General features: G+C 51.1%; 1 protein-coding gene across 2 annotated transcripts in view; it reads right to left on the reverse strand.

The window, feature by feature from the left end:
* MFHAS1 (malignant fibrous histiocytoma amplified sequence 1) overlaps positions 1 to 11,794 on the reverse strand; it is a 35,417-nt gene extending 23,623 nt beyond the window's left edge. The window contains exon 1 of one of the 2 annotated variants that reach the window (XM_030492270.1): positions 8,415 to 11,794. In XM_030492270.1, coding sequence (XP_030348130.1) covers positions 8,415 to 11,685 — 3,271 coding nt within the window. In that variant the 5' untranslated portion in view covers positions 11,686 to 11,794. The remainder of the gene's footprint in view (positions 1 to 8,414) is intronic. The other variant, XM_030492269.1, reaches the window with a different exon arrangement.

An 11,794-nucleotide genomic window follows, 5' to 3' on the forward strand; every position in this document is an offset into this window, starting at 1 on the left:
AACATTATTTGTTCAGAGAAAAATTGCTTGCCATCCATACCTGACCACCGCATCTAAGAAGAGGCCACAGTGAGTGGAGAAAGGTATTAAGCAGCCACAGAGCTCCCCAAGAACAGCTACCGATGCAGCAGCGAGCTGCTGCACCATGCGGCACTCCTGGCCTGTGCTGCAGGACAATCCTGCAGTTCTGTTGTGCCCACCATAATGTTTCAGAGGCCGCACGACAAAGATGCATGTTTCTTCTGCTGCAGGAAGCTCACCCTCTGCTTGTTGACCATGCAGCAAGGGATCTTACTAGATATGAGGACACTTGTTCTGGGGTAGGATTTTGGTGCTATGGAAACCACGGCAAATTAATCTTTTTGGAAGCTCATCAACAACCCTTCCCTCCTGCAGGGCAGGATCTGTCCCTTATCACAGGCCACTGCTCACTCTGTGTTGCTGGAGAGGAAAACGCCTGCTAAAAATGCAAAGAACGTGCTCCAAAAGGAATTCAGCATACTGAAATTTGACAGTTACTGTGTACAGATCATTCGGGAGAAAGTCTTGAGCGAAGCGTGCCATGATCTTGAATTCTGTTATGACATACACCTACAATATTAATTCTATCATCAGTCACATCATGAGGCCCACAAATTCCTGTCCTACCGTTGTTCTACCTTTGTTTCCTTCCTGCTACACTGCAACAGGGGAAGCCTGAAAACTCTACAGAAACTGGTGGGTACCAGGTGAAAGAGGAGGGACCTCTCCCAGAATGGTCTGGGTTCCCTCCCATGTAATACAAATAAAAATGCTTATCTAAACTGCACATTTAGCAAGCACCACCCTACAACCAAGCAAAGAGGAAGACATCCTGGTATTGCTTTCATAAAGAGCCTTTTCAAGCTGCACTTTTCCAAGCTTGTGAAACCCCACTAACAAAGCCCAGCAGAAGTCTCCTGTCACCTCATCAGCACAATTCCATGTAGCTTAGATCAACAACAATACAGCTCCTTCTGGGAGCATCACCTCCAAGTCAGAATGGGGCAAAGCAGGGCAGGTCTGAACAGGATTTGAGATGCAGCTTTGCTTTGCTCCAAAGGTTACTTGCCTCCACAGTTCAGTTTAGTCTGATCCTCACAAAGCACTGTTTAATGGACTACGCCACAGAAGCACCTAGCTCACCTCAAAGCTGTCATCTGCCTCAAGCAGAGCTCGCCACACTGAACTGTCAATTCAAAAATCAATGTCAACTTGTAAAGTCTGTAGGTCCTAGGCCACTTTCACACATACGTCCCCAGAGTCCAACCTAACCACAGCTAAAACTAGTAAGTAAGTACACTCAGTACACCTTTGGAAGAGCCACAGAGCTCTTGAAAATGACCACTGGGAAAAAAAACAAATCTGAAATTAAGGTTTTGCTTTAAACCACAGCCAACTCGAGCAGGCAAGCACTCACAGCTCAGTCTGAACACAGCCTCCATCCTCTGGCCATGGGCAAGTCACCCCTGACCATAGACTCTGCATCAGTTCTAAACCACACTGCCCCTGACCATGTTGGCAACCTAATCAGCACATTCAGGACCAAGCTTTAGCCAGGAGAACACCACAAGTACAATATGAATTCAGCCAGACCATCTTTGAGGGCTTATGATTTTGCTGCTGAAGGCTGAACACCCCAAATTAAGTTTCTCTCAAAGCCAACCAGACAGTTGTTTCACAGGTCTTGAAACCGCCTTCCCAACCCCAGTTCTTACATCTGGTTCCCAAGAAAGAAACCACGAGAGGACAAATCTCTCCTGGCTGCTCAACTGGAACAAAGACCACATCCACAGAGGTGATCTTCCTATTACAGGTTGTAAACTGCATCCACTCAACAGCTTCTAAAAGCACCGAGGCCTTCTCATCCACTGTATGAGACAGCTCTTTCACACTGTGGTCACCAGAATGCCATCAGCTCTCCTGTTGGAGACAGGGAGACCAAGGAGGCAGGCAGAGACTCCTATAACCCAGCTGCATTGCTTTCTCAGACCCATATATGTACTTAGCTAGTCAAAAGCATCGACACATTTTGTTTGCTGCAGCAGGAGTTTGTTATAATTGACACAGTACTTTAAGCACTCCCTCCCCACTCCTCATCCCCATGAGGAGCTCCCTTAAATAGCACATCCTTAAATTAGCATCCCATAGGCTCACCTGGGAAGAGGCGACCTTGGTTGGCACCAGCCAGCCTGCTTACTCTTACAGTTGTCCACATCTGTATGGCAGTAAAGATGGAAGGAAAAATGGAAGGGAAAAAAGTAAAATAGTACTTTGATGACTTCAAACCAAACACAGACCTTTCCATTAAATACATTATCTCTCTTCTCTGACAAATTGCTTTCAAGAGCCAACTAGCCTGCACTATTATTAGCAACTCACTAATTGGAGAGCATGCAAATGCAAAGAGACTCCAGAGCATACAGGAGAATTACCTACCAGATGCATTTGTATTTAGCTTTTAAACTGATACTTGTTCCTTCACAGCTCTATCCCATGTCAAGCAACATGTTCACAGTATCACCAAAAGGCAACAAAAATCCTGCACTGTTGGTGATTTCTCACCATCCTCTCCTGAGATGCAAAAGGAGTAGGACCTTGAAATGTATCTGCAAGTGTACCATGCACATGATACATCTCAACTGAACTTACATGGGAAAACCTTTCACACCTAAGTGTTTTTAGAAAGGAAAGGAAGCAAAGCATGTTTCATGACATCTGTGTCCACAGCATGTTAAGCAAAGCACAAATCACTCCTCATGAAACCAGTTGACTCTGGAGAGGGAAAAACTTTTAGTAGCTTTTAAGTAGTTCTCATGCAACGAAACAAAGAATCATTTGGCAGTGAGCATCTCTTTTATATGTCATTTCCTGCAAGGGCAAGTTTCAGCAACTGTAAAAATAAAAAACACAAACCAAAACCAGAAACAAACAAAAAAGTAATGCACCAGAGGCCAAGAACTCGGCTCTGCTTCAATAACCAAAAGAAAAAAAGATCCACTCAACCAAATCCAATATTTCCCTGGTTCAGTGATGGCAGCTCAAAGTCCAGAGGCCAAAAGCCCAGAGACAGCTCCCACGGGGAACAGGGCAGGGCAAGACAAGCTGTCAAGGAACAAACCAGAAGAGCATTCTTGTCTGGTACAAGCACTGGTTGCTGGCATGCCAAGAAACCCCTTCCTTCAGCAGAAATGCATAGGAACTTTTTGCATAAGGAAGAAGATTCCTTCAAGCAGTGTTAAATGTCCATGTTGCCATCCTAGTATCAAGCAGTTTTAGCAAGTTCCATGTTATGAGCCTTAAAAAAGCCCCCAAACACACACACACACACACACAGAGCAATGCACACAATACAAGGTAACCAGACACTGCAGGCAGCAGGACAGCTTTAAGGTGGCAACGCAAAGCCTCAGCCTCTCTTCTAGCATCCACAGTTGAGTTTGTCTCTCTGTTCCTATGTCCTTCTGAGCCAGATCACCCATCAGGAGCCCAGCTCTGCATTGGCTACTGCAGTTCTCCCCAGGGACTGGTTCCCACATCTACACCCCACCTTGCACAGTCCCACAGCAGCCATCCATGCTGCACACACACTTTTTCTCCAGCAATTTCTTTGCACCATCCAAGATCACAGACTGTTTATTGCCTCTTTCCCAAATCTGTTGTTTAAATTGGAGGATGCCCCACCACAGCCACCAAGCAAGGGGACCTCAGATGCTCACCATGCAACACACAGCTTAATGTGAAGGAAATCTCTAAAAACCCCCAGTGGTAATTAGGCTGTGCTTCTATACCATTATATACAGCAAGTCATACCACTCAAGGTTGTCACTTCAGCAGCACAGACATCAGCTCCAGTTGATTATTTAGTTCAATAAATAATCAGGTCTAGAGCTACAGAATCACACTAGCTTCCCAAGTCCAGCAACAGATTTGTTCTCTTCTCCTCCTGAATCATAGGGCCCTGTTCAGCTTTATCCTGCCACCCAGATCATCCCTGTCCAGTGCTCACAGTGTGCTGAAGTCTTGCCCCACTCTCTCTGGTTACACCACAGCCCTCTGCTGAAGCCACAGCCTTCAGGAGAGCATGACCATAGCCTCAAAACAGCTGTAGCATCTACTTTGAAAGTGAGGGAAGAAGGACTCCACCCTTAAATGGGGAAAATAAAAGGCTGCCAAATGCTAGCATCAGGCTCTGTAACAAGCAGGTGTTGCTCTTCTGCAATTGTGGAAAAAAAAAACCCAACAGCTCCTTACAGTTTAATTACAAAGCACAACTAGATACCTGACATCAGCCTTTCAGCGAGTGGCAGCTCAGATTTCAGAGCTACTTCTGAGCCCTTCTGACAAAACCAGTCCCACCTGCTCCTGCTCCACCTTGCATGGCTGACCTGACAGCATGACAGATCATGGGATCTTTCACCTTTCCATCTCCTGACTCCATCCCAGCCACCAAGGGAGTTCATGCTCTCAAAGCTTCTCAATAGCTTTGCAGCATCCTTTTGGAGAGGGGCTGCTAGGCTCACAGGCAGTATCTTTGTCCATAGCTGTCTCTCTGTTGTCATATTCTTATTCTGTGAAAACCCAGACCATCTCATCTTGCTTGTGACAGCATTTTGCCAGTTTTCTGCAATGGATACAGCCCCCAGCTTTCTTATGTCTGTGTTCATACAGGCAGGAATAAAGGAAAACCACTGGTCAAACATAATCCCCCCCATCCCCAAACACCAAAAGGATCCCATGCTGGACATCAGGACACCTTGTACAGACCACAGCCTGGAAGGGCCCAGGATGGCCCAGCCCCAGCCCAGCCCAGGGCAAGAGGAGACAGCAGCAGAGCAGTCAGCAGGTGCACACAAACGCGAGCTTGGAAAATCCAGTCACGTTTGCCTAAACAAAGCACACGTCTACTATCAGACAGATGGCAAACCACCTCCACCCCCAAACCCAAGCCACTTAATAGTTTATGGGACATGAATAACATAAAAGCTCTTCAGTCCAGGGGCTAAAAGGACATCACATACAAAACCACAGTGTTTCCTAATGCCAGTGACAACCCAGTCAAGGTCTCATCATGTTGGAGTGGTGAACCATTCTTGTTGGTCTCTCCAAGCACAAATATGCCTTTCTTAGGCTGGCAGGGATACTTTTATTTATATATAGCGCAGATGTAAAAGAGAAAAAAAAGAAGGAAAATCTACACACTACTTATCAGCTGAGTGGGTTACTCCAGCCTCAAAGTACACAGATTCCAGCTCAGATGCCAATTCAGTTACTACTTCACCCAGCTACAAAACCATTTCAAACATGGAAACTTCCTTAAAAGGACCCTATCAAGGCATTTTTATATCACTTTTATTCACTGTTTGCAATAAACCCTCAGAAGACTGAATCCAGAATCTCAATTCTTACTAACCATTTCTATGCACATGAGCTTGTTCTTAGAGAATTTCTGTGTGTATTATCAATGGAAGTTACAGAGTGTGTGCATGCAGGACAGAAGGGAAGGAAAGGAGAAGCAAGGACTGACCCCCAGCTCATGAAAAACTAAGCCCCCACTTTGAAGCGGATTCTAATGAAAATTTTGGATGACCAAAGAATGCCCCATCGGTTTCATGAATGACGACACAGATTGTGCAGCCAGACACACAGCCACACTGCACTTCCATTTTTGAGCACAAATTTGGCTGCGTCTCCACAGAAATATTTCCATTATTAAGGTCAACAGGCTGCAAAGCAGCTCTTCAGTGCAGTCCTAAAAAGACCACAGCCCTATTTCAGAATTAGCAGCGTTGCACTTGCCAGGGATTTCCGCTGGAGAAGCTTGAAAAGAAACACAGACATCTCCCTCACTACATATTTTCATAACATTAGACCCATCGCTTTCCTACACCCTGTCAAAAGTGACGCCAACCACAATTCACTTGCATGAGAGCAAGCTTGGCAGCATGACTTTAAACATGCATACCTCCTCATCAACAAAATCAGGAGGAAAAAAAAAAGTCTTCAGCTTCTCAACTGCCATTTAGGGACTCTTAAACAGCCTTTTATTCAGAGCAGATACACAGCAAAGAATATTTTAGGTTAAATACAGATTTTAACCAAGCCAAATCACAGTTCACATTTTTCATACAATCCAGGTCATAGCTGGGCTAGATTTAAGCATCATCCAAGAGGACAAGCAGGATTCTTGATAAATTGCAGCCTTTAATCACTCTTCAGCACTTCCACAGATTAAATCTGTCTTTGCAACATGTTTGCCTTCTCAACGTTCTCTTTCCCCAGCTACACTCACAAAGTATTCGTGTTAAGACAGTCATCCCCTGCCCCACGGCAGGGCTACTTGGGATACTATGCAGCAAGGCCTGCCTTCTTCCCTGGAAAGTGCTGGAGACACTGACACCCCCTTTCCACAGGCACTATCACCCAGGGGCGTTTGGAGCCCCTGCTCCTTCCATGCCCAGCCACACACTGCTTACTGGTGCCTCCGCTTCCCAGCACACCCAGCCTGGGTCTCAGGTGACAGCAATCCTTTCCCATCTCTGAGGAAATATATGCAGCACAGCCAAATTCCAAGGGAAAAGGCCATTCAATTTCAATGTCCCCCTTATGCTTCCTCTGCCTGTCACTGGCCAGCGAAGATACCAATCTCCTGTACAGTCCAGCTCCTATTTGCATTTCACTTTTAGAGCATCATCTACTTACAAGGGAAAAAGAAGGGTCAGCCACAAAGCATTTACATACACACACTCCTCCCATCCTCCCCCCCCAAAAAAAAAAAAAAGAAAGAAAAGAGGAGATATACAACTGCAGACCTGAATTATTCACAAAGCTAAACCTTCAACAGCCACCCGTCACACCTGCACACAGAGTTTGCTGTCCTGGTTAATTCTGGCAGGGTTTTTCTGTTTGCTTTAGGGGTTCTGTGGTGGTGGGTTTGGGGTTTTTAGTTTTCACAGGGTTTTTTGGAAGGCAGATCACATTGCTCCAAGCACCATGTCAGCAGCAAGACCCAGCATGTGGATACCACTCTGTAACTCAAGCAGCAGGGGTTCACCACCCCCCAGTCCAATGGCTCTTACATAAGCTAGCACAGTTAGAGGGAGATACAACTGACAGAGCTAGGATGCAGGCTGAGGAGAAAAGAGCATCTCCTTACTCTCAAGGTCCAGAGAAAAAACCCAAAACAAACCAAACAAAAACCAAAAAAACCCAAACAGCAACAACAATAAAACAAACAAAAAGCCAACCCCCAAAACACACCTTACAATTCACATTTGCCTATAAACCAATTCAGCACCACTGCTTGCTTTAATTCAAATCATACTCTAGTTCCCTGCAATTTCAGACTATTCGTAAATAATGTTCCAACATACTTTTAACATAGGTGTATATGTGTGTGTGTAATGAAAATGCACACTTCCAGAGCACTGCTTGCAGTGCAGAGTGTGTTTTGAGTTCATGCAGACCTACACAATGGAGCACATTTCCCATGGCCTCCCCCAAACACCAGACTGGGTGCAGGGAGGACACAGGTTAGGAGGCAGTACCTGCATATACACAAAGTAAACCAGATGCTGCTGGAAAACACGAATAAAATCAAGCTTTAGAAAGCACCACAACTAGTCACACTCCAGAGGAGAGAGATTATGCTTTTTTTGATAGATGAAGGGGAACAGAGGAAGGAAAATAATTGCTCTTAAGAATAGCTCCAGAAGGTGCAGTCTGGGAACCCCTTCTAGGTGAGACACTTAAACAAAGAACATGGAGTACCCCTCTTTCTTCAGGGAGGAAAGCTTCCTGCTAGAGACAGGGCTCAGATATGAGAAAAGGCATTTTATACAGAGCTATGGAGACCAACACACCCATTGTCTTCCAGCAGGAGCTTTCCTGTGTTCAGAGAGGCTGCAGTAGCACAGGCCAGGTTTTGGGGGTGAAGGATTGAAGGAGGAAATAGGGGATACCTGAGGTCCTTTAAGCATCCCTATGTTTACAAATAGCCCCAGGGAAGGGGGAGCTGCAGGGTAAAGGGAATTAGGACAAAAAAACCGCAGTGCTATTCAAAGGAATCAAAACAAGGAGAAGAATAGGTCGGGGCCTTTTCAACAATGGCACTGCCAATGCCCAGGGCCAAACCCCAAAAAGCAGAGAGAAAAGGCATGGACAAAGGGGCATGTAACACCCCCCTCGTCTCAGAATAGGGTTATTTTAAGCCTGTCTCCTTGGAGCTACCCTAATATTTTCTCTCATGACTCAAGTCACCAGGGAAGGGAGTTAGAGCAGAGGAAAAAGAAAAGAGAAAAAGAAAAGAGACAGAGCTAAGACCAACACGATAAGACTCCCTCCTAGAAGGGGTGAAGCCTCAGGAGGGCTGGAAGGCAAGCTGGGCTGTGCCTTACCTGGAAAAGTGTGTGGGTTAGGTGACCCTCTTTTAAGGCACTTTGAACAGAGGACGTGCACAGTGTAGTACAGGCCCGGCCACTCCTGGAGCAGGACATTCAGTTCTTCCACTAAAGGGGTAATAGCTTGCCAGGCTGTCCAGATATTTGGTAGGGACGCATGACTAGCAATAGATAGAGTATCTGGCTGCAGAGCTCCCCTGGCAGGCCGGTAACTCACCACCACGGGCACCTTTCCCCGGTAGGCATAGATCTGGTATTTGCCATCCGACCGCTGAACCACGTGGCCGTTAATCTGGACGCTGTAGCGTGCAAACAAGCCGGGTGGGAAAATGAATGGAAAGCTATATTCAATCTGCAGCTGCTCAACCACGAAGGACTGTCCACTCAGATTGGCGCCATTGATCCATGCCTCTGCATGGGGCACCTCGTTTTTCACGTAACAGGGAAACTTGTACCAAGCGGCCGCCCCATTTAAGGGCTTGCATTTGGGTTTGTTGACACAGTAACAGAGCCCCATCTTCTCCAGCAGCTCCAGGATGAGCTGCAGATCCTCGCGGCTCTGGATGTGGGGCTTAAGAAGGAGACGGATAACATGAGCAGGGAGAAGGCCGTGCAGCAAGAAGCCCTCCACATAATGATGGAGCTGAGTGGCCCTCAGTTCATCTATCTGGGTGTCGCTAAGCAGTTTCTGGAGCAGCACGGCAGCATCCCGCTGGCAGAAGACGTTGAGGATGTCAATGAGCCGTGGCAGGTTGTGAAACACATACTCCCGCAAGGTGAGGTGCTCCTCAAAGTAGAGCAGCTTCCCACTCTCATGCAGGTAGGACAGGGCGCTCTGGAGCCGATCCTCCGTCAGGCCTGCCTGCAAGCCCAACCGGGCAGAGTCCCACCAGCTAAGCCACAGCTGCTGAGCTTGCGGCTGGAAGTGCAGCTCCTCCAGCACTTGCCAGGATTTGGGCAACACACGGTGCAGGTTCGGGAAGATATCCCGGTGCTCAGCCACCGAGAGGAGCTTGTCCCGCAGGCGATGCACCTGGCAGCGGTCCCAGCAGCTGAAAGGCAGCACTGGAGAGAGGATCTGCGGGCGGTGGTTGAGCAGGTACTGAAACTGGGCTTTCTTCCGCCGCAAGTTCTTGTCCGAGACCCCGTAAAAGGCAGCGTGGGGGCTGGAGCAGCGCAGGTCAAAGTCCTGTCCCAGAGCCTCATCTACCTGCTGGACCAAGCTCTGGAGTCCCTCAGCATCCCTCTTCTCCTGCTGAGCGATCTGGTGATGGATGTCCAGGCACTTCTCTTCCAACTCCCGCTCCGCACAGAGGTCAGCATGGGTTCCCACCATGCACACCACGGCATGGGGCACCTTGGAACCGAGCCAATGCAAGAAATAGCCTACAGAGGGGTAGAAGTGCTGAGGGACATAGGCACTCAAATTCACCACCAGCACATACAGGGCTCCGGGAGACAGGAAGAAAGACTGGATAACATCATAGCTCGGGTCCCCCGCCAGCTCATACACAATGAACGTCAGACCCCGCTCTGCATCCGCTGTCCAGTCCATCACCTCAATGCCCTTGCTGCCTCCTGACAGTCCCAGTCCTGGTGGTACTTGCGGGGCATTGGGTGGCAATGATGGTGCAGGGCGTGGTATTTCCCCTTTCACTCGGTGAGAGGGCATGTGAGAAGGGATGTCCTGCCACTCAACGGGGAGATGTTCCAGCTGCTGCATGGCAGGTACCCCAGCTGAGGAAGTGTCCTGTGGCTCTGGGAAGGGGCAACACCCAACTGGCACTCTCCCACTGTCCTCCTGCTGCCCAGGGCACCCCCTGGGCTGGGTGCTCCCCGCCTCCAGACTTCCCACATCTTCCTTCCGCCCATCCTCCTCCATGAGGCATCGTCTCAGCAAGGTCTTTCCTGCATCCTTTAGGCCCATAAGGACCAGCTTGAGGCGGGGTTTGAGGGCAGGCTGGGAGTGGGCTAGTTCCTGCTGGTAGGCTGCGATGTAGGGGATGCCTTTCATGCATACCTCATAGGGGGGCTGTATGAGGGGGTTGTCTTTGATCTTCCACAGGGTGACGCGGGAAAGCTGCCCGAAGCCTTCGGGGAGGATGGCAATCTGGTTGCCTTGCAGGACCAGCTCCTCCAGGCTGTGGAGGAGCACGATGGAGTCAGGCAGGTAGCGGATGCGGTTGTTGTCCAGCCAGAGCGTGCGGAGCTGGTGGAGCTGACAAAGGCGAGGAGGCAGCAGGGTGAGCTGGTTGCGGCTCAGGTAGAGCTCCTCCAGGCTGGGGAGCGCCAGGATGGCAGCAGGGAACTCCCCCAGCAGATTGGAGGAGAGGTTCAGCATCTTGAGCCGCTGCAGGCTGCCGAAGCCAGCGGGCAGGGCCTGCAGCCGGTTGCCATCCAGCATGAGGCTCTCGAGGGCACTCAGCTGGCAGAGACCCTCGGGCAGGGCCGCCAGCCCGGTGCCACTCAGCCAGAGGATCTTGAGGCGGCGGAGGGCAGCGATGCCCTCGGGCAGGGCCCCGAGGTGGCGGTTGCCGGAGCAGTCCAGCTCCTCCAGAGCAGTCAGCTCCAGCAGCGGGGCGGGGAAGGAGGGCAGCAGGTTGTGGTCGACGTCGAGGGTGCGGAGGTGCTGCAGGCGGCCCAGCCCCTCGGGCAGGCGGCGCAGGCGGTTGAAGCTGAGGTCAAGCTCCTCGAGGCGGCCCAGCTCGGCGAGGCGGGGAGGCAGGCCCGGGCCCTCGGCGCCCAGCTCGTTGTGGCTGAGGCTGAGCTTGCGCAGGCCCCGCAGCCCCGCCAGGGCCCCGCCGTCCCCCAGGCCCCGCAGCCGGTTGTGGCTGAGGTCGAGCTCGGCCAGGCGGCCCAGGTGGCGCAGGGCGGCTGCGGGCAGGCGGCCCAGCCGGTTACGCCGCAGGCTCAGCACCCGCAGCCCGCTCAGGGCGGCGCCCACCTCCTCGGGCAGCTCCTCCAGCCCCCGCCCGCTCAGGTTCAGCGCCTCCAGCTCCCCCAGCGCCGCCGCCGAGGCCGGGCGGCGGGGAGCGGGAGCGGCGGCGGCGGCGGCGGGGGGCGGCGGCGGCCCCCCCGGCGGCCCCGCGTCCGGCTGGGGCTCGGGCTCCGGCTCGGGCTCGCCGGGGCCGCTCCGCAGCTTCCGTGCGCGCAGGGCGGCGTCGCGCCACAGCCGCACCGCCTTCGGGGGCTCCGTCTGCGCCATGGCCGGGGGAGCGGGCCCCCGCCCCGCCCGACCCGACCAGCCGCCGCCGCTGCTGCTCGCCATGGGCGCGGCCGCCACCGCCGCGGCGGGCTCGGGGCTCCCCGCAGCTCCGAACCGGCACTACCCGCCGCGGCGCCCCGCGCACGTAGCCGTAGCCGCCGCTGCTGCAACC

The sequence above is a fragment of the Strigops habroptila genome, chromosome 7 (genome assembly GCF_004027225.2).
Source record: "Strigops habroptila isolate Jane chromosome 7, bStrHab1.2.pri, whole genome shotgun sequence".
NCBI classification, from domain to species: Eukaryota; Metazoa; Chordata; class Aves; order Psittaciformes; family Psittacidae; genus Strigops; species Strigops habroptila.